Source organism: Chiloscyllium plagiosum, chromosome 27 (assembly GCF_004010195.1).
Source record: "Chiloscyllium plagiosum isolate BGI_BamShark_2017 chromosome 27, ASM401019v2, whole genome shotgun sequence".
Lineage (NCBI taxonomy): Eukaryota > Metazoa > Chordata > Chondrichthyes > Orectolobiformes > Hemiscylliidae > Chiloscyllium > Chiloscyllium plagiosum.
In genome coordinates, this window is record NC_057736.1 from 4,338,689 (window position 1) to 4,364,929 (window position 26,241).

The window sequence follows — 26,241 nt, forward strand, 5'->3', positions numbered from 1 at the left end:
TGACTGAAATTCTCAAGAGGGGATTAGATCATTAATTGAAAGAGAAATAGGTGACAGGTCAATGGGGACAGAAGAGGGTGTGACACAAGGTGAATTGCTTCTTCAGGGAGCTAACACAGAATTAGATAGAATGGCTTTCTTCCATGCTGTAACCCATGATGTCAAGAAAATATTCTATTTTTAGATACCTTTATATCCATCGTGACTATTATAGCATACGTCATAAATTATGAGGCAGTTCATATCAAATAAGATTTCATTTTTGTTTGAAGACAGGTTCGATCATTTATAAATTTCACCTGAAAACTTTTGCAAAACAACAATTGATCATCTGGTAATATGACACCGAAAAAATTTGATTTGGTTTAAAAACGTTTGCTGGACACATTTTAAAAATGCATTCAGCCCAGTTTAGCGTGTGGGAAAGACATACACTGACAACGTGTAATTTAAGAGATGGTAAATCAGCAGTTACTCCACTCACCTTGACTTCCAGTTTCTGATTAATAGCCAGAGCTGCGTGTTCCAAAGCCTTTATGACTGAGGCATAGGAATCGGAGAGTTTGGTATATTTACCAACCAACGCAATGGAGCATGTCTCGAGTGTGCGATCATACCTGGTTTTAGATTTTGCAATTGGAAAGGAAGAGAATAGAACATGTCACAAAAATCAATAAGCTGAATAAAATGTGCAAGTTGTTGTGTTGCCATAGTCTTACCACACCATAGGGGCTGCTCTCTCATTAGAGAGAAGTGACTGGTGGTGATTTAACGTGAGAGCCACCAGCCCTCAGGCAAGGGAAAAGGTTGGGAAGGAGGGTGGGCGGCTCGGTGGCACAGTGGTTAGCACTGCTGCCTCACAGTGCCAGGGACCCGGGTTCAATTCCCGCCTCAGGCGACTGACTGTGTGGAGTTTGCACGTTCTCCCCGTGTCTGCGTGGGTTTCCTCCGGGTGCTCCGGTTTCCTCCCACATCACAAAGATGTGCAGGGTCAGGTGAATTGGCCACACTAAATTGCCCGTAGTGCTAGGTAAGGGGTAAATGTAGGGGTATGGGTGGGTTTCGCTTCGGCGGGTCGGTGTGGACTTGTTGGGCTGAAGGGCCTGTTTCCACACTGTAATCTAATCTAAAAGAGAGTCCTTCATGGTAATCTCAAACCAGTGATGGAATTGAACTCATGCTGCTGGCATTGCACTGCTCTGTAAACCAACAATCCAGCCAACTGAGATAAACCAATTCCCAAAATGTGTAATTTTTACACCTTAATGTGAATAAATAAAACCTTGTACCACATCACCTGAGAGAGGATGTTAAGTATTGAAGCAATAACATTCATGGTCAGGCCAAACAAAGCAAGGATTTGCACACATAGTTTGAGAGAGGTGTACTGAGTTAGGACTTTCCCAAAGCATTTTACAACCAATTAATTACTTTCAAAATGCAGTTACTACTGTAGCATCAGGAAACACAGTTTCCCATTGCAAGGTTCCATTACAATGAGATCAATGATTAAAACATTGATTTTAGCAAGGGATAAACACCAGTCACAGAATCTGGAGATCTCCTCTGCCGTTTCTCAAAGAGCATCATGGCATTCAGAGGGACCTCAGCCTAATTACTCCTCTCAAAGACGGCACTTTCAACAATGAAGCACTCCCTCTACTAATGCACAGGAGAGTCAACCTAAGATTCGGAAAACTAGAAATCCAAACTTCCATAGTTTTCTTTATTCCGATAATTCACATGATCAATTGAAGCTGCGAATCCTATCAGATCGAATGGATCAGTTGGAGTGGCAGTTAGAGGCAATGAGGAGTTTACAGGAGGTAGGGGATGTGATAGATGGCAATTATAGGAAGGGAGAAAAGCCACAGATACAGGCAGATAGATGGGCTGCTGCCAGGAAAGGTAGGACAGGGAGGCAAGTCGTGCAGGAGTCTGATGTGGCTATCACTATCTCAAATAGGTATGCTGTTTTTGGAAAACGTACGGGGTGATGCACTCTCAGGGGAATACAGACACACATCCAGCTTACTGGTACTGAGACTGGCTCTAAATTAACGAGGGCTGCATCAGGGTCTAAGTGAATAATGGTGATAGGGGATTCTCTAATCAGAGGCACAGACAGGCATTTCTGCAGCCCACAGCGAGAAATCAGAATGATGTGTTGCCTCCCTGGTGCCTGGATCAAGGATGTCTTGGAGAGGATGCAGAATGTTCTCAAAGGGAGAGGGACCAGCAGGAGATCATTGTACACATTACAACTTATGACATAGGAAGAGAGAAGGATGAGACTGAGGAAAGAATACAGCGTGTTAGATAGGAATCGAAAAAGGAGATCCTCAAGCGAGGTAATATCTAGATTACTCCTGGTGTCACGAGCCAGTGAGAGTAGAAATAGAAAGGTAGAGCAGATGAACATGCAGCTGAGGTTCTGACGCAGGGGAGAAGGATTCACATTTTTTGATTATTGGAATCTCTTCTGGGGTAGAAGTGACCTGTGTAAGAAGGACGGATTGCATCTGAATTGGAAGGGGACTAATATACTGGTGGGGAGATTTGCTAGAGCCACTCAGGAGAATTTAAATTAATGGCCAGGGGACCCAGGGAGATAGAGTGAAAAGAGATCAGTCAGAGATTGGTACAGTTGTAAAAAGGAACAAGTCAAGCAGTCAGGGCAGTCAGGAACAAAGCAGAGAATGAGGTAAATTAAACTGTATTTTATCTATTTCAATGCAAGAGGCCTAACAGGTAAGGCAGAATTCAGAGCATGGTTGGGAACATAGGACTAGGATATCATAGGAATTAGAGACATGGCTCAGGAATAGACAGGACTGGCAGCTTAATGTTCTATGGTATAGATGCTATAGGAAGGATCAAAAGGGGGGGGAGGGCAAGAGAGGAGGAGGGGTGGTGTTTATGATTATGGATAACATTACAGCTGTACTTAGGGAGAATATTCCTGGGAATACATCCAAGGAAATTATTTGGGTGGAACTGAGAAATAAGAAAGGGATGATCATCTTACTGGGACTGTACTATAGGCCCCCCAGTAGTCAGCGGGAAATTGAGAAACAAATTTGTAAAGAGATCTGTTATCTCGAAGAATAACAGGGAGGTTATGGTAGCAACATAGAAACAGACCAAATATAGACTGGGACTGTTGTATGTTAAAGACTTGGATGGAGAGGAATTTATTTAGTGCACACGAGAAAACTTTCTGATTCAGTACGTGGATGTACCTTCTAGAGAAGGTGTAAAACTCGACCAACTCTTGGAAAATAGGCAGGGCAGGTGACTGAGGTGTCAGTAGGGAAGCACTTTGGGACCAGTGACCATAATTCTATTGGTTTTAAGATAATGATGGAAAAGCTTAGACCGGATCTAAAAGTTAAAGTTCTAAATTGGAAGAGGACCAACTTGTTATTAGGCAAGAACTTTCAAAAGTTGATTGGGGGCAAATGTTTGTAGTTAAAGGGATGGCTGGAAAATGGGAAGCTTTCAAAAATGACATAGCGAGAGTCTAGGGACAGTATGTTCCTGTTAAGGTGAAGGGTATGGGTGGTAGATGATGGAAGATCAGAGAAATTGAGGTTCTGGTCAAGAAGAAATAGCAAACATTTGTCAGATATCGACCACAGAGATCGAGTGAATCTCTAGAAAAGTATAAAGGCAATAGGAATAAACTTAAGAGGGAAATCAGGAGAGCAAAAAGGGGTCAAGAGATATCTTTGGCAAATAGGGTTAAGAAGAATCCAAAGGGATTTTATAAATATATTAAGGACAAAGGGTAATGAGGGAGAGAATAGGACCCCTTAAAATATCAGCAAGGTGCCAATGTGTGGAACAGCAGGAGGTAGGGGCATACTAAACAAGTATTTTGTTGCCTGATTATTATCTTATTAACCCTAAGAAATACCTCACTTCTGTGAACATAAATGCAAGATTATGGTTCAGTTCACAGCAAGATGTACTCGTACTACCTTTTGCAGTGAGCACAAGAAAAACAGACTGCAAGATGCCGTCCCGCCTGATCTGTTATTCCATTATAACACGGCTGATTTGGTGAATGTGGAGTCACATGTAGGCTTGATCAGGTAAGGATGGCAGTTTGCTTCCATAAACAGCATTAGTGAACCGCTTGGGTTTTTCCAACAATTGACAGCAGTTTCATGGTTATCATTAGACTCTTAATTCCAGATTTGTTACTGAACACAAACTCCCACCATCTGTAGCAGGGTATGAATCAATGGGCAAGCAGCTCTCAGGGCGGTCAGAGTCCTGGTAAAACTATGCTGTCTCACTCCGAGGCAAATATACCTTGCCTGACGTGTGAGGTGTTTCAGTAGCCCAGCCTGTAAATATTTACAATATATTTCTCCATCAGCATCAGCTCTCAGACTGATAAAACACAAAAAAAAATCAAAAGGTACTGACAGTGACACCAGACCAAAAAATGAGGATTTAAAAACAATCTTTCACTCCCTAACTGACAAAAACAGACTTCACATTACACCTTCAAAAACACCAGTACTGTTGTTCTAATTACACAGAGCTTCCTTTGCATGTGAGATATGGGTTAAATTTTATGTTTTCTTGAAGTTCATTCATCATCTAAAACGAAATTCAAATAACCCTTTGAACGTTAGGATACACTCCAGTGCAGGTGGAACTTGAACCCAGACTTTCTGGCCCAGAGATAGGACACTACTACTGCACAAGAGCCCCTCCAGTTCATCACAAATAGGTATATTAATTTGCCTCAGGCACACCAAGGTATTGCAAGCATATCAAAAGGTAAAAATTTGAAGAAACAAGCCTTGGATTCTTGCATTTCACAGAATCCCTATCGTATGGAAGCAGGCCATTCGGTCCATTAACCCTCTGAAGAGTATCCCACCAAGCCCACAACCCGTCCCCTATTCCTGGAACCCCACATTACCCTTGGCTAATCCACCTAGCCTGTACATCCCTGGACACGATGGGCAATTTAGCATGGCCAATCCACCTAACCTGCACATGCCTAAAGGAAACCAGAGCACCCGGAGAAAACTCACACAGGTACAGGGGGAATGTGCACACAGACAGTCGCTTGGGGGTGGAATTGATTCTAGGTCCTGGCACTGAGAGGCAGCAGTGCTAACTACTGAGACACCGTGCTGCACTTGCTGATAAGTGATATGCCTGTTTCACTATGATGGAATTATCCTAATATTGGCGGCTGAAATGAAAGTGTCCTTTCCCGTGAGAGTTACACACCGAGCGAGTGTTACTGTACCTATCTGCCATCTCTTTCCACTTGTTCAGTAGTCTTCTAGAATTGGCTTCAAATTGGAGGTTCAGCCTCTCCTTAAAATAGCCCACCACACCTTCTGCTTCAAGTAATAAAGGGACTCGGTAGAGGGAACAGACATCATACACACAGATGACCTGCAATCAAGGACAACATGTAAGCTATTTCAAAAGAAACATCACCACAGGAAAAACCATGTAAATGTATCCCAAACTAGGAAATGACTGGGGCTGGAAATGTGTTGCTGGAAAAGCGCAGCAGGTCAGGCAGCATCCAGGGAACAGGAGAATCGACGTTTCAGGCATAAGCCCTTCTTCAGGAATGATTCCTGAAGAAGGGCTTATGCCCGAAAGGTCGATTCTCCTGTTCCCTGGATGCTGCCTGACCTGCTGCGCTTTTCCAGCAACACATTTCCAGCTCTGATCTCCAGCATCTGCAGACCTCACTTTCTCCTCTAGGAAATGACTGGAAAATGCAAAACTGTAGAACACATGGGAAAAATGTTGAAAAGTCGTTGGCAGATAGGGGGCCCCTTGACCTCTTATCATACAAACATTTCAAAGCAATCTTTTTAAATGACGGTGGAAGGCAATCTTTCTTTTAAAAACCCATATTTACCTTCAGATTGATCACACTGGCAAAATTAAAAACATTTGAGGCAGAATATAGAGATAGGTTTTTCTACAAGTTGTTCTGTCTTGCACTAGATTCCTCTTCCTTTCAACTGCTTCCTGGACACACCGAACCAGGAGGGATAATATTCAAAGGTCAATATCAGAAATGGGTGGGTGCACACATCAGAAAGGAGATACAGGCTGGGTCTCCTTCCCTTTGGAAAATGCTTGAGGAATGACCAATAGTTTTCAAAACAGCAAAAAGTTTCGATAGAGAGGACTGAGAGAGAATGATTTCAGTAGTGGGGAAGAGCTGAACCAGAGATCAGCAACATAAAAATCATCATCAAGAAACCAAGCAGGAAAATCAGAAGAAATTATGTTACCAAAGAGCGGTGAGAACGTTAAACTTGTTAACTCAGGGGGTGGTTGAAGAAAATAGTTGGGATGCATTTAAGAGTGTGCTACGCAAGCATCTGAGGGCAAGCAAATGGAGTCACGCTGGTGGATTTACTAGACAGGAGACAGAGGAGGGTTGAATGCAGCAACTGCTTGGGCCGAATGGCCTGTTTTTGTGCTATGTAAAGGCAGCTTGGGGCACACTCTCCTGGTGGGTGCTCACTTTGCACCTCCTCCAACCAAAGTCGAAGTAACCCGATGCACAATCATACCACACATCAGGGAGGGCTCACTGATCGATATCACTTCTCACAGCATCCCTACAGTGGGAAAGTCACTATTTCTACACAAAGCAAATCGGAATCAAGATTTAAAAATAAACGAAACCAAAGTAAAATTCTTAAAAATTCAGGCATCCTGATAACATCCATTCTCCCTGGGCAAAGCTTTCTAGAAAATCATCAGACAGTAAAAATGCTGAATCTACAGTTATTCCTGTGTTTGTGCGAGGGTTCCGTTTCTGAGAACTGCCACAAACAATGAAATTGGTAAGTGCAGAGCGTGATAAAAATGCAGGTAAAAAATAGAGTAAAAATCATGGATGTGCAAGTTTGCCCACAGATGCTGAATTTTATTGATATGGATAGGCAAATTCGCATGTGGGGAATTCACTGATACAGAGGATTTACTGTCTAATATCTATCATCTTTAATGTAACAAAACCTCCCAAAATACTTCAAGGCATATGTAAACATGGTGCTGTTAACGTCTCTGACTTTCAGGAAACTCAAACCAAACTGCCCCTTGTTTCTATTTAAGTTTGTGGTATCAAAGAATGACTTCATGATGTTCATCTGTCCAATAGTAAATTATCCAAATTCACTCAGAGCAAACATTATATTAATTCTGAAGGCTGCCAGAACTTTTAAACACTGAGTTTCGTTAGGCAAAGTCGACACCATACTTTCCTAGTCAAAGTTTATTTCAACTTATACTCTACAACACTCCAACCTCATTGATTCCTTGTTCCCATACGCAAATTTCTTTTAAGAGAACTTTTGCCGGTCTGGCAGCGTGTGGAGAGAGAAAGCAAAGGTGCTCCCTGACCTGCTGAACCTCTCCAGCAATTTGTTTTTGTTGCAGATTTTTAGCTTCTGCAGTTCTTTGCTTTTTAGAAATATTTTTAACTAACCTTGAGTTACAACAACCCTTCAGTCCAGGTGGGATTTAAACCCAGATGTTCTAGCCCAACGTTGGGACATTGCCACAGCACAAAGCTCATTCCAAATTCAAAGGGGAAGCACTAGACTATTAATTCAGAGACCAATGCTCTGGGGATCCAAGCCTGAATCCCAGCATAGCAGATGGTTAAGTTTTGAATTCAATAAATATCCAGAATTAAGAGTCTAATGATGACCACGAATCCACCGGTAACTCTCAGAAAAACCCAACGGGTTCATTAATGTCCTTCAGGGAAGGAAACTGCTGTTCGTACCTGGCCTGGCCTACATGTGACTCCAGATCCACAACAACTCTTATCTCCCCTCTGGGCAATTAGAGATGAGCAATAAAAGCTGGTCTTGCCAGCAATGCCCACATCCAATAAACAAACAGAAAAAAAATCCAACTCTCTTAAGTTTCTCCTTATCTCACTTCTCACTCTCTAGCTGATAATCTTGTGAGCCCTAGTCACTTCCATATAAACTAATGAAAACACAACATCCTCTTTATCCTAGGAGAAAGTGAGGACTGCAGATGCTGGAGATCAGAGCTGAAAAATGTGTTGCTGGAAAAGCGCAGCAGGTCTGGCAGCATCCAAGGAGCAGGAGCAGGAGAAGAGACGTTTCGGGCATAAACCCTTCTTCAGGAATGGCTTCAGGATTCCTGAAGAAGGGCTTATGCCCGAAACATTGATTCTCCTGTTCCTTGGATGCTGCCTGACCTGCTGCGGTTTTCCAGCAACACATTTTCCAGCATCCTCCTTATCCTGTCAAACTGTTCATAATTTTGAACAACTCAATCAGATCAACTTTAAACCTTCTCTGCTCCAAGGAGAATGTAGCCAATTTCTCTACAGCTTTCTTGTTTCCAAAATTCCAATAAAACATCTTTGAAATTTCTTCAGGGTTTTAATACCCGTCCTTAAGTAAAGTGCCCAGAACCAAACACAATACCACAATTGTAGTCTGACCAAAACCTTAAAATCCTCAGCGGGTTAGGAAACATCACTATAAACAGAAACGCAAAAAAAATTAGAGCAATGAATTTAGCTGTAGAAAAAAGTCACTGATCAGAATGAAACTTTAACTCTGATTCCCTCTCCCCAGACACCGTCAGAGGATTCCCAACATTTTTTGACCTAGTTACAGCTTTACAAAACCCACAGCTTTTTGCTTTAATATTTTTACTCCTTAAATAATGCCTGCTTTTAAATTTTACCTGTTCGGGTTCTACATGGCAGAACATAGAGATCTTTTCTTTGACAGATTTCTCCATGGGCGTTGTACAGCGGCAGACAATCTACAAAGGAAGTGAGAGCAACTTTAGAAAGAGTTTATTACAAGGTCAGACATATACAGCTTGATAAATGTACTTTACAAAAGGTAAATATTGCTGCTTCCATTGCAGCATATGTGTAGACAGATGGCAAATCAACAGAAGATGTTTTATACACTTACAGTTATAGAGATGTACAGCACGAAAATCGTCCATATTGACCTGATTTAGTTGCATTTGCCAGCATTTAGCCCACATCCCTCTCAACCCTTCCTATTCATATACACATCCAGGTGCCTTTTAAATGTTACAATTGTACCAGCCTCCACCACTTCCTCTGGCAGCTCATTCCATACACGCACCACCTTCTGCGTGTAAAAGTTGCCCCTTTAGGTCCCTTTTAAATCTTTCCCCTCTCACCCTAAACCTATGCACTCTAATTCTAGATTCCCCCACCCCATGGAAAAGACCTTGTCTATTTAAACTATAAATATAAATCATATACCCCTCATGATTTTATAAACCTCTGTAAGGTCACCCCTCTGTCTCCAACATTCCAGGGAAAACAGCCCCAGCCTGTTCAGCTTGTCCCTATAGTTCAAACCCTCCTACTCTGGCAATGTTCTTGTAAATCTTTTCTGAACCCTTTCAAGTCTCACATTTTGCTGTTAATGCTGGTCATCAATGAAATATAATAAAAATGCTCATTTAAACTTCTATTAGTAGAAAACTCTACTTATGGAGTAGTGCTGTGCTCTGCTGGAAGACAAATTGTTTGATGTATTAATTAATACAACTGATTTAAAGATGTGGACCATGGGAATAGTTTAGAATTGCATCATGGTTAGCACAGACATGATGGGCCAAAGGGCCTGTTCCTGTGCTGTACTGTTCGATATTTGATATCTTGCAGCAAAGACATGCTTCACCTTTAATGAACAAAAGAAAACAAACATATAAAAGCAGCAAAAAGGAACAGATTAGACACAGGATACTGCTGTACTTTGGAAGAAATAACAATCTAACTTCGTACATAAATGTTACTTTCATAGTAATATCATCTAAATAATTGTGTTTTAGAAATTATTTCTCAATGCATCTCATCAACAGCAAGGTCTAAACACTTACCACCCCCTGACTGAACCCCATTGTTACAAAATAAACACTAAGGTTGCGGCTTTTTTTTAAAAAAGGTAATGTTTAAAGAAGGTAACAATTAAAACATCAAAGACCAAAGAAATTGAGTGATGAATATTGACATGTCAAATTTTGTGTGGAACTACCTTCATTTCTTCACTTCTGCGCATATTTCCCTCTTTGATTAGACTCCTTCATTTATCTAGTGGCTTGTACTCTTCAGAGTCGAAGAATGTGGTGCTGGAAAAGCAAAGCTGGTCAGGCAGCATCCGAGGAGGAGAGTCGACGTTTCAGGCATAAGCCCTTCATCAGGAATCCTTCCGCTTTTGTATTCTTCCTTTCACGTCTGCACTTTCAGGCAAACCTCCTCCTTCTGTGTGCCCTCTCCTGTGTTCCACTCTGTTAATGTTGTATGCCTCTCTTCAGTTTGCTCTCTCAGTTCTTTCCACTTTTGCCTCGTTATCGCCCTTTTCTCATTTGTTTTGACTTTCCCATGCTCTTTATTTTAGTTTGCCTCACACTCCAGTTTTTTTTAAACCTGTGCAGAAAACCCTTGAGTGGTTTTCCCCACCAACTAGATGCTATTGTACTGCCAAAACGACGTCTTGAATATCGTACAAATGAATAATGTGATGTATGAGTTTGAGTACTGGAGTGATGCCAGGACTGTAGGCCTTACATTCCATTGACTGGCAGGCTATAGACAACAAGCTGTCCTGTCAATCATTTGAAATGGGTACCATACTAGTCACACTCAACTAATCCCTGCTTACAGGGCTCAGAACAGTCTATCCCATATTAGAGGTAATTCTGTTATTGGAAATAATTTATCAAATAATTCAGACTGTGCTGACACCGACACCAAAAAGCAACTTAAGATCAGTCAGGTTCACAGTGTGATGTTTTTGCTAAAAACTATATGTATTAAAGCATAGGACCCTGTTTTATGTGGGTAAAAGAAATTTGTAAATACATTATGCTGTTTCTTTAAATTGGGCTGTGGGCACAGCCAGTCTCTGCTGCACCCCATGGCAACTCCCTGACCAATCAGAATTTACTTTCAGTTTGAGGATGGAGATTCATGCTGTATCACCATGCCAACAAAGGTTCAAACAATCAATACCCTCGTCTTATGCTGTACAAATGGTGTCCCTTTGTTCAAGTGTTTCTTTAAGTTTTGTACTTAGACAAAAAGCTTCAACTGCTTGTTTCCTTGCGACAATGTTTACATTTTGTCTTACCAATTATTTCAATTCAAACTCCAGCGAATAGTGAGTAGCCTGTCTTTACTGCTCTTTTCCTCTGCTTCAAACAGCCACACAGGACAAAGGTCCAATCTTTATTGTCCACTAACTAACAGCTCATCTCTCTCTGAAACAACAGGGTTAAAGATAATTCTGAACTTCAAAACCTTTGAAAATGGATATATCACTTTTGATTAGTAAAGGTCATGAAAGCGATGGAGTTGAGGTAATTTGCTGACAATTGAACTGATGTTTCCAAAACTAAAGCCTACAAAACTTTGCACCTAACTATCTGCAATGATTATAAGACCATAAGGTACAGGAACAGAAATTAGGCCATTCAGCCCATCAAGTCTGCTCCACCATTCAATCACACCTGATAAGTTTCTCAACCCTGTCTGCCCACTTTCTCTCCATAACCCTGGATCCTACTTTTCATTTCCATTCGGTACACTCCTTAAAGCAGGCCATTATTTTCCACTTACCAAATCTGGTGACAGTCCTAGACCACGAAGCTCCCGAACGCTGTTTTGAGTTGGTTTTGTTTTTTGCTCCCCTGTTGTACTTGGCTACAAAAGAAAAGGTCAATTGGTTTGTGCATGTGCAGTTTGTCAGCCAGAGTAAAGTCAACAACATGCATGTTAACTGAGTAAGAATACAAACATACTGGATGTTGTAACACAGAACGGGTTCATTTTCACATTAATTGCTGAAAATAACCAAAGTGGACTCAGCAAACTTTGAAACTGCTTTGACACGTCATCCAATCAGATAACTGAATAATACTGCCCTTTGTGCTTTGTAACACAGAAAAGAGCCACATCACTTCATAATACACACAGCACATCAGAACAAACCCATCTCGGACTCAAATTGCGTGTGTCTGCTGGATTAGACCAAACAAGATATACTGATGGATTTCAGAATCATTGCTGTTACGTGACACCGCTCTGCAAAACAATCCAGTCAGTCCCATTCCCTCATTCTAGTCCTACAGTTCTACAGGTTTACCTCCCTCAGGTGCTTGTTTGTTTATGGAATGCCAATATATCAGCCTGGCCTCTAACTTTTTCTTAAGAATTTAAGGAAGAAGGACACATTTAGTACAATCGTGGACGATCTTGGGCTCCACGTACCCAGCTGCTCCCAGCATCCCAAAATTATCCAAGACCAAAAATCTGACTATCCCAGTCTTAAAAATATTTCATAATCCTCCTGGGTATACAATTCCAAAAATCAAAACCGACCCCCTCTAGAAAAGCTTGTGGAGAGAAACAGTTGAACTGTGACCTTCCCAATTCACTGCTGTATACGATAGATGGCTACTGCGGATTTGGGTCTGATACCCCATTGCTAGATGTGGAATTTCAGCCTGGTCTGATCTGCCATCTTTAGGAGTATGTCACATTCCTGGACTGAGTGTTCCAGTCATCTACAGCTGGAGTATCACGATGAGACAGTTTGCAGTCACATAAAAAATACGTGGCTTCTATCAGAAGGTTAAGGAGGGGCACTAAAGGTAACAATTCAGGAACAAACGCAAGGGGAAAGTTAAATGAATAAAAGTACAGTTTGTATTATCATAGAATCATAGCAAGTTTATAGCAGGAGGCCATTCAGCCAGCTTTCCACATTGATTTACAAAGGAGCAATTCAACTTGTGTTATTCCCCTGTCTCCTCCCTGTTGTACTGTCAATAATTTCCTTTGCAGATGACAATCTAATCCCTGCCTCCACCACACTCTCAGGCAATGTTTCAAGTCAGTTTCACCATTTTTTCTTACTGGAGAAGCTGAGGAAAAAGGCAGGCTTTGTAACACCCAAGGTGCGTGTACCTAATGGCCATACCTGTATCAGAAAGGCATTGCCAGGAACCTGGAAGGAGATGGCCCAGTCTCAGCCAGTCAGGGACAGTTTGCAGGAAGGAAAAGAACAATTATAATTACACTGGAAAAACCAACTCTTTTTCCCAGCATATCAGATGTTTAAGCTCAGGAGGTGAATTTGCTTCAGAAATAATGGTAAGATTCAGTGTTCACTGGTCATTATTAACAAGTGACACAGGAACTTCGAGAACCCACATAGGCACAGTTAAATGCAAAATCCAGAACTTGAGCCTAAGACTCACCTCTCTCCCAAAAATTGTGCAAAAGAAGCAAAGCACCATCTGTTTCCCCTGTCAAGTGTAACAGAGTGAATTTCTTGCACTGAATAGTTTTAGATTTGCTGTTACCCAGAGACTTCCAATGAGCTCTACCATGACAAGTTAGTGCCTTGAATCAGCTAAATGCTACAGTGTCCTCTACAAGCCACATGGGAGCTGTACAAAAGGGGAAGGCAACTGTGGGGAAGGCCTGGACAGAGTGGATGTTGGGAAGATGTTTCCATTGGTAGGAGCAACTAGGACCTGAGGGTACATCCTTAGAGTAAAGGGAAGACCCTTTAGAACGGAGATAAGGAGAAACTTCTTCAGCCAGAGAGTGGTGCATCTATGGAATTCATTGCTACAGAAGCCTGTGGAGGCCAGGTCATTGAGTATATTTAAGACAGAGATAGATAGGTCTTTGAGTTTCAAGAGGATCTAGGGTTACAGGGAGAAAGTGGGAGAACGGGGCTGAGAAACTTATCAGCCATGAGTAAATGGCTAAGCAGAATCAATGGGCTGAAGGGCCTAATTTCTGTTCCTCTTGTCTTATGGTCTTATCAACATCATGAGTATGAACTAAATTCAGTAAAACCTTAAAAGTTTGTCTATTCCAGCCCAAGTACCTTCCTAAACTCATTAATTACTGCAAAATACTCTCACGTTGATTAATAAGTTTAAAAAATAACAATTTATATTATTTTTCTTCTTAAATCACCGGCATTCTTACCACAATATTTCTTAGCCTATCTTTGTATTGTTTTCTGTACCAGTTTTAATGTTGCTGTCACAATTCTAACAAACACTTCCTGACAATATTCCTGATGAAGCGCTTTTGCCCGAAACATCGATTTCGGAGCTCCTTGGATGCTGCCTGAACTGCTGTGCGCTTCCAGCACCACTAATCCAGAAACAGCAAATCTAAAGCTATTCAGAGCAAAATGCAGTCTAGTAACAACATCTAGATTCTCCCAAGACTCAAATATAAGCAGGGAGGTAGTGACATAGTGGTTATGCTACTAGGCTAATAATCCAGAACAGGCTAATGTTCTGGGGTCAGTGAAATTTGATTTAGTTTGAAATAAATGTAAGTTTGCTTAATGATAAACAACTTTAGATTATGGTAAAACCCATCTGGCTCACTAATGTCCTTCGGGAAGGGAACTATCATTCTTACCTGGTCTGTCTACATGTGACTCCAGACCCACAGCGAAGTGGCTGACTCATGACCACCCTCAGGGCAACTAGAGATGGGCAACTGACCCCACATCCCATGAATGAATAAAAAGACGTTCAGAAACGCTGTGCTGTACTTTGAGAATGTGTTTGATGCAGTGTCAATGTTAAAGCAGAGGACTCACCTGAGGAACTAAACTGACATGAATGTTGCAGAAGTTCTCTCTTTTGGCTTTGAACTGGAACTGACGGAATGCTTCAATGAAAGGCATGCTCTCAATATCTCCCACTGTACCACCCAGCTAAATACAGAGAGGATATTGTTAGCAGAGTCACATTAAGGGACACACACTTAAAATAACTTGCATTGATAAGGCAGACCCACTACTGCTGTTATCTCTTCTGTTTTGCAACCATTCCATCAGTATGGCCTCCCTTTGTTTCTCTGATGCCCTATTCTCAGGTGTCTCCGAATCCTCCTACCCTGTGAAGAGCAGGTCAGAAAGACAGAGGGTTTGGAAAACAACTCAGATGTACCTTCCTCTCAGAGCAATCCTTGGCACCAGTCAATCTACAGGTGAGTGCAAACACAACACTAGCACACCCCCCCCCGATCACACATATCCTCAGAAAGGGGACCACAGGTTCTTGGTATTATCCCTTCCACTGCTTTTGAAAACCAAACATTTATGGGTTTCGGGGGGACCACTGTAGGCAAAATCTGGAAGGCACCAGTGCATAGCATCGTCTGGATTGCAAAGGATTGCTATTTGGACAAGGTACCTCAAGGCTGGCTGTTGCTCTTCCGGATGAAGGGCTTATGCCCAAAGCATCGATTCTCCTGCTCCTCGGATGATGCCTGAGCTGCTGTGCTTTTCCAGCAGCACACTCTTGACTCTAAGCTCCAGCATCTGCAGTCCTCACTTTCTCCCTGTCTTTCAGAGGAGCCACATATCCCTTTTCAGGAATTCAAGCTCCAGATGATTCTCCCGGAGTCTTTGGCCTGCATTCTGCTCAAGACCATCAGCCCCAGAAATATAACAAGTCAGTCATTCCTTGTTTGTGGGGCCTTCTGGATGCTAACTGCTTGCAGAATACTTGCAAAGAAGCAGCTGACCAACCATGAAACACTTCGCAACAGCACACGTATGGTAAATGCAACAGAATGCAAACATCGCACTTTTTAATTACCTCAATAACACACACTTCAGGCTCGACGCCATCATTATCGACTGGAATGAGTGCTTGCCGGACCACCCACTCCTGAATGGCGTCCGTGATGTGTGGGACAACTACAAGAAAACAACAAACATCAACATTAGTAACATAATTTATTCTCAATGCACCTAATTAGTTTCTCCTTCCCTTGCTGAATGCTGCAAGCAAAAATCTAATGTAGCCAGCAGCAGGATAAAACTTGAAAAAGCAAAAATTCATGCATCCAGAAAACTGCAGCCAGCAACATTCCTGAATGCTGGTACACTGATTCCACACAGAAAGGTCTCCCCAAGGTCACAGCTACTTGAAATTGCTCTATTATAAAAATGCTCTGGCAGCTGTATTGTTATTGACTCTGGGAACCCCTGAATGATCTGATGAACGTTGCAGGTTCTAAACCAGAACATTAAGGTGAATGGGGAAAGAAAAGCAAGCAAAATGGGGAAGAATCTATTGTTTTAAACTCAGAGGGTTTATTCCTGCAGGTTAGGGGAATACACAGGCGTAGGAGTAGCTTTTGAAAGGAAACTGAATAAACACGTAAAGGAAAAGAAATGGCAAGTTTACTTTTAATATTTGTTCATGACATGTGGGTGTCACCAGCTATAACAGCATCTATTGCCTATCCATAAATACCCTTGAGGAGGTGGTGAGCTGCCTTCTTGAACCGCAGTCCTCGAGGTGGAGAGACATCTATGTGCTGTTATGGAGGAATTTCCAGAATTTGACCAAACAATAATGAAAAAATTGTTTCCAAGTATTTCCAAGTCTGGACGGTGTGTAATTTGGAGGAGAACTTGTAGATGGTGGTGTTCCAATGTACTTGATTAGGCCATTCAGCCCCTCAAGCCTGTTCCAGTATTCAACAAAATCATGGCTGATCTATGGCCTAACTCTATGCATCTGCCTTTGGCCCATATCCCTTAATACCTCTGTTTAATAAAAAATGATCTATCTATAATCAAGGTGCTATATAAATGCAATTTTTTATCATTGTCTGGGTGCAGCAATGACTTCCAGAATTGGAAGCAAAAGCATCAGAACACTGACTGGAGGATATGGGACTTCTGATCAGCTGTATGGTTTAGGAAGAGAATTGCTTACACGCATGTTGTAAGGGTGTTTCCATTTGTGAAAGAATCTAGAATTAGGGGTCATTGTTTAAAAAAAGGGGCGGAGAGAAAGTGAACAGAAATGAATGAAATGGATAAAACAACCATAAGGAAAAACCACTTTGTATCCTTGACAATATTTGAAAGTTACTCACCTTGTACAGTTTTGCCCAGATAATCTCCTTTTCGTTCTTTATTAATCACTGATTGGTAGATCTTCCCTGTCGTAATGTTGTTGTCTCTCGTTAAACGGATGTCCAGAAACCGCTCGTAGTTTCCCAGATCCAAGTCTACCTCTCCACCATCATCCAACACGAACACCTCACCTGCACAACAAAGGGAGCATCCTTTCAAACTGTTCACTCAGGAATTTTCAATTCATCAGCAGCAGTGATAAATCAGCAAATGGAAAAGGAGGACCAAATCAGGTAAAAATCACGAGAGAAGGAGTAATGAATAAATAGTTGGAAGTGAGAGTTTGATAACCTTTCACTGCCTTGGCTTAACAAGGATTTAACAAGGATTTTCACTTCTGTCTTAAAAATATTCAAAGGCTCTGCATCCGCTGCATTTTGAGGAAGAGAGATCAAAAGACTCATGACCATCTGTAAGAAAAATATTTGCCTCTTCTCTGTTTCAAATGAGTTTAAAAATAAGCGTTATTTATTTTTAAGCAGTGATACCTAGTTTGTAATTTTTTTTTAAAGATTAGATTCCCTAAAGCGTGGAAACAGGCCCTCCTGCCCAACAAGTCCATACCAACCCTCTGAAGAGCAAGCCACTCATCTACAAGTCCCCAGATCCTGATGGACTTTATCCTTGTGATTGAAAAGAGGCAAATGAGATAGTTAATGCATTGGCTTTAATTTTCCAAATTAAAATTTCCTTCAATTCGGGAAAGGTCCCATTAAATTGGAAGATAGTAGGTAACATCTTTACTCAAAAAGCAATGGAGTCAGAAAACAGGTAACTACAAGCCACTTAGCTTAATATCTAGGGAAAATGTTAGACACTATTATAAAAGAAGGTGCAGCAGAGCTTTTAGATATGTTCAAGGTAATCGGGGCATGGTTTTGTGAAAGGGAAATGATGTTGACCAATCTATTTGGGAGTTCTTCGAGAATGTCATGTGTGCTGTAAATAAAAGGGAACCATTGGATTTCCAGGACATAGATTTCGAGAAGACATTTGATAAGGTGCCATGTCAAAGGTTATAATTGTAAATTAAAGCTCATGATGTCAGGGGTAGCACATTGCAGAGAGAGAATACTAGCTAGCAGGCAGTAACTGCAAGTGTGAATTTTTCTGGTTGACAAGGTATAACAAATGGTGTGCCATAGGGAATCGGAGCTAGGAGCTCAAATGTTTAAAATGTATATAAAACACTTGATGAAGATACCGTACACATCCTTACCAAATTTGTCGAAGAAACACAAACAGGGTCAGAAAGCAGATTACAAAGAAGACATAAGGAAGCTACAAATATATGCACAGATGTTAAGCAAGTGGACAAAGATGTGGCAAATACAGCATAATGTGGAAAAGTGTCCAATTTGGCAGGAAGAATATAAAAACGCGTATTACCCGAATAGCAAGGATTTGCACAAATCTAAGAAGTAGAGGGATCTGGGTGTCCTGGTTCATGAATCACAAAAGGCCATTGTGTATGTACAACAAATAACTAAGAAAGTTAATAAAATGTCATTACTTATTCCAACGGGAATTTAGTACAAAAGGTAATGCGTCCGTTATACAGGACGCTGGTGAGACAACATCTGCAGTATGGTGTACAGTCTTAGATATCTTATTTAAACAAGGATGAAAGTGCTGGAATCAGTTTGGAAAAGGTTTACTGGAATAATACCTGGAATGGGCAGATTGTTTTATGAGGAGAAAGTGAGGTCTGCAGATGCTGGAGATCAAAGTTGAAACTTTATTGCTGGAACAGCACAGCAGGTCAGGCAGCATCCAGGGAACAGGAGATTCGACGTTTCGGACACAGGGCCTGTGCCCGAAACGTCGAATCTCCTGTTCCCTGGATGCTGCCTGACCTGCTGTGCTGTTCCAGCAATAAAGTTTCAAGATTGTTTTATGAGGAAAGGTTGGATAGTCTAGGCTTGTATCCACTGGGTTCAAAGTAGTAAGAGGCAAATTGATTGAAACATAAGATCGAAGAGGTTTTGAGAACATAGATATGGGGAGAATGTTTCCTCCTAAGGGTGAATTCACAAACTAGGGATCACTGCTTAAAATAAATAACCCTTATTTTGAAATCCATTTAAAACAGAGATGAGGTAAATATTTTTCTCATAGAGGATGATGAGTCTTTTAATCTCTCTTCCTCAAAAATAGTGGATGCAGAGTCTTTGAATATTTTTAAATTAGAGGTGGAGATCCTTGTTAAACCAAGGCGGTGAAAGTTTATCAAGGTAGGCAGGAACGTGGATTTGAAATTACATTCAGGTCAGCCAGGATCTTATGAAATGGCAAAGCAGATTGGAGAGGCTGAATAACCTAATCCTGCTCCTTGTATATATGAAATTCTGTACATACTTTGAGAACACTACTTTCAGGAATTATATATTGTTCTGATAAAATAGAGTTGTGGCATTGGATGGGAAAGAGAGAGAAAAAAAATTGCATGTCTTTTGGAAAGTTGCGAAACAAGTTTCGACTTTGTCTCTTATGCCTGTGTGTGTGACTTGTCAGACAGGCTAAACAATACTTTATTAGCTATACCTGCCAGCACATGCACTTAGATTCGTGGGCAGTGAGATGCTCTTTGAATTATACTGCAACTTAAATCATATCACATGATACTGGATTAGCTTCAGTCACTACTGTCATCCAGATCAGTTAAGGTCTCTCAACCAATATTAACACTTCAAACAACATTATCAGCGGATCATTAGATCATGAACTCCAAGATGTTTGTGGGGGCTTGCTGTATGAGAATGGACTGGCCCAGTTCCCTACATCACTATCACTTGAAACTATCTTTCTCATGTCATTTTCCAAAAAGCTAGATCATCACAATCATCAGCCCACCAGTATATTAAAAGGAAAGTTGCCACACTGCCAGAGGACTATTGGATTGCTTTCTCACTGGAGAGAGAGCGAACTGGTGATAGTTTAACCCAAGGATCACCACACCTCAGATGAGGGTCAAAGTCAATATCTTCATGGTAACCTCAGCTGATACAAGAACTGAACCTGCACTGTTAGCATTACCCTATATTGTAAACCTGCCATCCAGCAAACTGAGCTAACTGACCCACCCTATATAATACATCATTAATTAACCTTGTATTTATTAGTCTAACAAGACTGCATCTTGTGAGGTACTCTACAAATTGCCTTAATCCTGCAATGCTATGTAGCGTAGCATTCCCCTGAATGATAGGTGCAACATTATGCTATACATGGGATTGGGACGCCATAGCTGTTATGGAAACCTGGCTGAGGGATGCATAGCACTGGCAGCTCAATGTTCCAGGGTTTCAGATGCTATAGGTATGATAGAAAGAGAGGCAAAAGAAGGGGGAAGAGTGATTTTTATTAAGGAAAACATTATTGCTCTAACTACAGAAGATATTTCTGAAAAATCATCCAGTGAAAATATATAGTTTGAGCTCAGAAATAAGAAAGGAATGATCACGTTGATGAAATTGTACTGTAAGCCCCACAATAGTCAGAGGGAAATTGAGGAACAAATATGTAGAGAGATCTCAGATGTATGTAATAATAAGGTTTTAATATTAGGTGATTTTAATTTTCCAAACATTGGCTAGAATTAGTGTTAAGTGTGTGGATGGTGAAGAATTTGTTAAAAGTGTTCCAGAAAATTTTCTTTATCAATATGTAAACATTCCTACAAGAGAAGGAGCAAAGGTTGACCTTCGCTTGGGTAATAAGACTGAGCAAGTGACTGAAGTGATAGTAGGAGAACATTTTAGGTCCAGTGATCATAACTCTATTTATTTTTAAATAGTTATGGAAAAGGATAAGTCTTCCATAAAATTAAAAGCTTTTAATTGGAGTAAAGCAAATTTTAATGCTTGAGACAAGACCTTTCAGAAGTTGATTGCAGTAGACTGTTCACAGGTTTGATAAGTGGGAGGCTTTTAAAAGTGTGACAACGAGAGTTCAAAGTCATTATGTTCCTGTTAGAGTGAAAGGTCAGGCTGGTTGGATTAGAGAACAATGAATGAATAAAAGATATTGAGATTCTAGACAAGAATAAAAAAGGATCATGTACTAGATATAGACAACTGGGTTCAAATGAATCTCTTGAACAGTATAAAGCGTGTAGGCTCATTCTTAAGAGGGAGATCAGGAAGGCAAAGAATGGATATGAAATAGCCTTGGCAGATAAGGTTAAACATAATCCAAAGAGATTCTATAAATACATTAAGAGCAAGAGAGCAACTAGAGAGAGGGTAGAGCCCCTTGAAGTCAAAGAGGTCATCTTTATGTTGAACCTCAGGAGATGGGAGAGATATTAAATGAATATTTTGCATCATTTTTTATTGTGGAGAAAGAAATGGAGGATAGAGAACTCAAAGAAATAAATATTGATGATTTGAAAAAAGTTCATATTACAGAAGAGGAAGTACTGGAGGTCTTAGAAAATATAAAAGTGGATAAACGTCCATGGCCTGATCTAGTATATCCCAATACGTTGTGGGAGGATACGGAAGAAATTGCGTGGTCTCTTGCAGAAATATTTATATCATCTATAACCGCGGGTGAGGTGCCATAGGACTGGACAGTGTCTAATGCTGTGCCTTTGTTTAAGAAAGGCTGTAAGGAGAAGCCTGGGAATGATAGACCTGTGAGTCTCTCGTTGGTGAAGGGTATGTTGTTGGAGGTGATTCTGAAAGATAGGATTTCTATGCATTTGGAAAGGCAAGGCATGATTAGGGATAGTCAGCATGGTTTTGTGCAAGAGAAATCATTTGACACAAACTTGATTGGAGTTTGTTGAGGAAGTAACCAAGATGATTGATGAGGGCAAAGTGGTAGACATTATTCGCTTGGATTTTAGTAAAGTCTTTGAAAATTAGTACAGTTAGATCACATGAGATTCTGGTTGATCTGTTTTAGGAAGGATGTTATTAAGTTGGAGAGAGTTCAGAAAAGATTTATGAGGCTGTTGCCAGAAATGGAGGGTTTGAATTATAAAAATAGGCTGGGAATGTTTTCACTGGACCGCAGGAGTATGTCAAGAGGTGACCTTATAGAGATTTATAAAATCATGAGGGGCATAGATAAGGTGAAGAGCAAAGGTCATTTCTCTAGGTGTGGGAGTACAAAACTAGAAGGCTTACTTTTAAGGTGAGAGGAGAAAGATTTAAAAAGGACATGAGGGGAATCTTTTTTTTAAACAGAGTGGTTCGTGTGTGGCGTGAACTGCTAGAGGAAGTGATGAATGTACAACATATAATAGGTAAGTACATGAAGAGAAAAAGTTTGGAGGGATATGGCCAAACGTATGCAGGTGGGATTAGTTTACTTTGGGAACGTGGTCAGCATGGACCATTTAGACTGGAGGTCTGTTGCCGTGCCGTATGACTCCATAAGCATTATAACCGTAGTTAGCTGTTACCTTTTTTGACTTTGTAATTTACACATTCACAGGAAATGGGTTTTGCTTGTTCAGTAAGAATTTATTGCCCATCTCTAACTGCCCTGGATTAGGTGACGGTTGGTGTGGTATGTCTTGTAACTGATACGCACTGTTTCCAACGCATGTCAGAGATGGAAGGAATTATTGTTGAAATAATGCATTTGGGGGGCCAATCAATTGGCATGCTTTCTCCGAGATGATGTCAAGCTTCTTGAGTGTTGTCTGGATGGATGCAGCTCCAACAAGTGGGGAGTATTCCATCACACTCTTGACCTATGCCTTGTAGATAGCAGACAAACTTTGGGGAGTCAGGAAGTGAGTTACTCACTTCAGAATTCCCACCATCTGACCTGCTTTTGTAATTAGATGACTGCATAGCTTCTATAATTGTGATTTTACCACCATTAAAAATCACCATCTTGAAGAATAAACAACTGCTTAAACACTTCTAACTATTTCAGGAAAAATAGAGCACAGAATTCAGCTTTCAGATTAGGGAAGGATATACAACCAGGGTCCAAAATCCTTTACCGTGTTCATATGGGGAGAATGTTCCGGCATCAATATTAATGTACGGGTCGATTTTGATTGAGGTGACATGGAGCCCACAAGACTTCAGGATGGTTCCAATGCTGCTGGCAATTATGCCTTTGCCAATTCCTGAGATCACACCGCCAGTCACCAAAATGTACTTCATTTGTCTTTTGGTCTCTAGACAGCACAGAAAAACAAAGAACAACATGAGCTGTCAGCTCTTAGCAAAATTCAACACACAACAATAATCAGTACCATATTCAATTCTAGCTCTGTGGAGGATGTGCAATGGACGTTTACCAGACAGATGCCTGGGATGGCAGGGCAGATGTATAATGAAAAATTGGAATGGTTAGGACTATGTTTGCTGGAATTTAGAAAAATGACGGGGTGGTTTCTTTCAAATTCTAACAGGACTGGACAGGGTAAAGGCAGAAAGTCCTGATGATAAAGATATGGGGTAGGCTATTTCAGACAGAAATGAGGAAAACTTTGTTCACCCAGACAGTGATAAGCTTGTGGAATTCTCCGTCACAGGAATCAGCTAACGCCAAAACACTGATCATTTTCAAGAAAGAGTCAGATATTGTTCTCAAGGCTAAAGGGATGAAAGATATAGGTGAAAGTGGAAACGATACTGGGTTGGATACTATATTGAATGGTGGACCAGGCTCATAGATCTAATAGTTCAACTGTTGTTTCTATTTTCCATGTTTCTGAATCATTCTCGCCTTATATTTATAGAAGGAACAAAAAATCTGATGTAATGCAATAGCACTAAAATAGATTTCCATCTACATTTTCCTTTCATTCTGCTATACATTTCAGATCTGGACTCTCAAAATTATAGCTTTCTCACAAACTCTCAGATGATTCTGGTGTTCAGGAAAAAGGAAATCATGCAAAATATTTGCTTCTGCTCAGTTTCTGTCATAATTACAAGCATTTTAATTTTCAGGACATGATCTAAGCTGGTATTTCAGTGCACCACTGAAGAAATGCTGAACTAAAGAAACAACAGTTTTCTGATAAGACTGTAAGTTACAGAAGCAAAAGTGGGGGTAGGGCATTTGGATCTCTGAACCCGTTTGTGAGTTGATGAGCTCAGAGCTAAAGCTCCACTTTCCCGGGTACATTCTTGGTCGTGCTGATGAAATCTTAAAACAAAGACCCCGATCTCTCTCTCAGATGCAGGTGCAATATCCCATGGTACTCTTCAGAAAAGATCAAGGAGGGTCTCCTGGCCTAAATTAATTCTTAGTTAACACCACAAAAGCAGAATACCTGGTTATTCACTCACTGTTGCTTGTGAAGCTTACTGTGTGACAACTGACTTTCTTGTTTTCTTTTAGCACAACACTGACTTTGCTTCTCAAGTCTTTTTCTGACATGCTTTGGAGTGCCTCAACAAAACAGCTATTCATCTTCATCTCTAACTACTGCCGTGACATTGACCACCTCAACCTGTCCATCCCTCTCAGCCACTCCAACCTCTCACCCTTGCAATGCACAGCCTTCCACTCCCTCCACTCCAACCCCAACCACACCACCAAACCAGTGGACAAGGGGGGGTGGTGCAGTGGTAGTTTGATGCACCGACCTGTACACCACTAAAGCCAGGCGCCAACTCAAGAACGCCTCCCCATGTTAAACAAGAAGTGTCTTTAAAAAAAGCCAAACACCCAGCACCCCTAAATTGTTTCAAGTGTAGAAAATTTAGTGGACAAAAAAATTTCCAATTTTCTCACTTCCCTCCTGCAAGATATTGACTCTAAACTGGAAACACACAACAATTTATATCCGTACTGGCACCTTTAATGTCGTAAAACAAAGACAAATCCAAGTCAGGTAAGGAGGTATAAGGATAGGTGAGCAAAAGCTTGGTCAAAGAGGTATATTTATGGAAAGACATTTTGGAAAGTGGGATCCAGACATGCTTAGAGAAGGATTTCAGAACTTAGGGCCCAGACATGTGATAGTATGGTCACTAATGGTTCAATAATTAGAATAGAGTAACACAGCACTGAAACTGACCCTTCAGTCCAACTTGTCCATGCCGACCAGATATCCTTCATTAATCTAGTCCCAGTTGCCAGCACTTGGCCAATATCCCTCTAAACCCTTTCTATTTATATACCCATCTAAATGCCTTTTAAATGTTGTAATTGTACTAGCCTCCATCACTTCCTCTAACAGCTCATTCCATATATGCACCACCATTTGCATGAAAAAGTTGCCCCTCAGGCCCCTTTTAAAACTTCCCCCTCTCATCGTAAACCTATGCCCTCTAGTTCTGAACTCTCCTGCCCTGGGAAAAAATGTTCTTGGCTATTGACCCAATCCGTGCCACTTATGATTTTATAAACCTCTATAAGGTCACCCCTGTTGAGCCACAACTTGATGTCTCAACTCCTATACTCAAGCACTGACCAATGAAGGCAAACTGACCAAATTAAAACAGAACATTTTGAAGAGGCTAAAACTGGAGTGCAGAGATATTGGAGGATTGTAGGTTGGGAGTACAATAATGGTGGGGGAGGGGGAAGGCTTTGGAAAATTTTGAAAAACAACGGTCAGAATTTTGAAGTAACAGGTGGACAGACAAGAGGGGAGTTTACATCTATGATGTTCACTCCTATTCACTCAATATGGCATTGATTTAAGAATACAATGATTCGTCAATTTTCTTTTCTTCAATCAATGGGTGTTGTGACCAGAAACATATCAATATGGAGCTGGGACCAAATCTGCCAACTAATTGCTGTTCATTACTGAGGCAGATCCATGACAAGGTAATGAGTTTGCACATTCTCCCAGTGTCTGCATGGGTTTCCGTCGGGTGCTCCCGTTCCCTCGCACAATCCAAAGATGTGGGCGGCACAGTGGCACAGTGGTTAGCACTGCTGTCTCACTGCGCCAGAGACCTGGGTTCAATTCCTGCCTCAGGCGACTGTCTGTGTGGAGTTTGCACATTCTTCCCGTGCCTGCGTGGGTTTCCTCCAGGTGCTCCGGTTTCCTCCCACAGTCCAAAAATGTGCAGGTTAGGTGAATTGGCCATGCTAAATTGCCCGTAATTACACCGGCACCACTCCCCACCTCTTCCTCCGCTACATTGATGACTGCATTGGCGCCACCTCGTGCTCCCGCGAGGAGGTTGAGCAATTCATCAACTTCACCAACACATTCCACCCTGACCTTAAATTTACCTGGACCATCTCAGACACCTCCCTCCCCTTCCTGAACCTC

The 26,241-nt window shown here is 41.2% G+C and overlaps 1 protein-coding gene across 4 annotated transcripts in view; it reads right to left on the reverse strand.

The window, feature by feature from the left end:
- LOC122563484 (CTP synthase 1) overlaps nucleotides 1-26,241 on the reverse strand; it is a 64,027-nt gene that overhangs the window by 35,083 nt on the left and 2,703 nt on the right. For 3 of the 4 annotated variants that reach the window (XM_043717261.1, XM_043717263.1, XM_043717262.1), the window contains exons 2-9: nucleotides 22,993-23,172; nucleotides 16,988-17,158; nucleotides 15,694-15,794; nucleotides 14,688-14,804; nucleotides 11,669-11,752; nucleotides 8,746-8,826; nucleotides 5,279-5,430; nucleotides 485-617 (exon numbers count right to left, since the gene is read on the reverse strand). In XM_043717261.1, the coding sequence (XP_043573196.1) occupies nucleotides 485-617; nucleotides 5,279-5,430; nucleotides 8,746-8,826; nucleotides 11,669-11,752; nucleotides 14,688-14,804; nucleotides 15,694-15,794; nucleotides 16,988-17,158; nucleotides 22,993-23,172 (1,019 nt within the window). The remainder of the gene's footprint in view (nucleotides 1-484; nucleotides 618-5,278; nucleotides 5,431-8,745; nucleotides 8,827-11,668; nucleotides 11,753-14,687; nucleotides 14,805-15,693; nucleotides 15,795-16,987; nucleotides 17,159-22,992; nucleotides 23,173-26,241) is intronic. The other variant, XM_043717264.1, reaches the window with a different exon arrangement.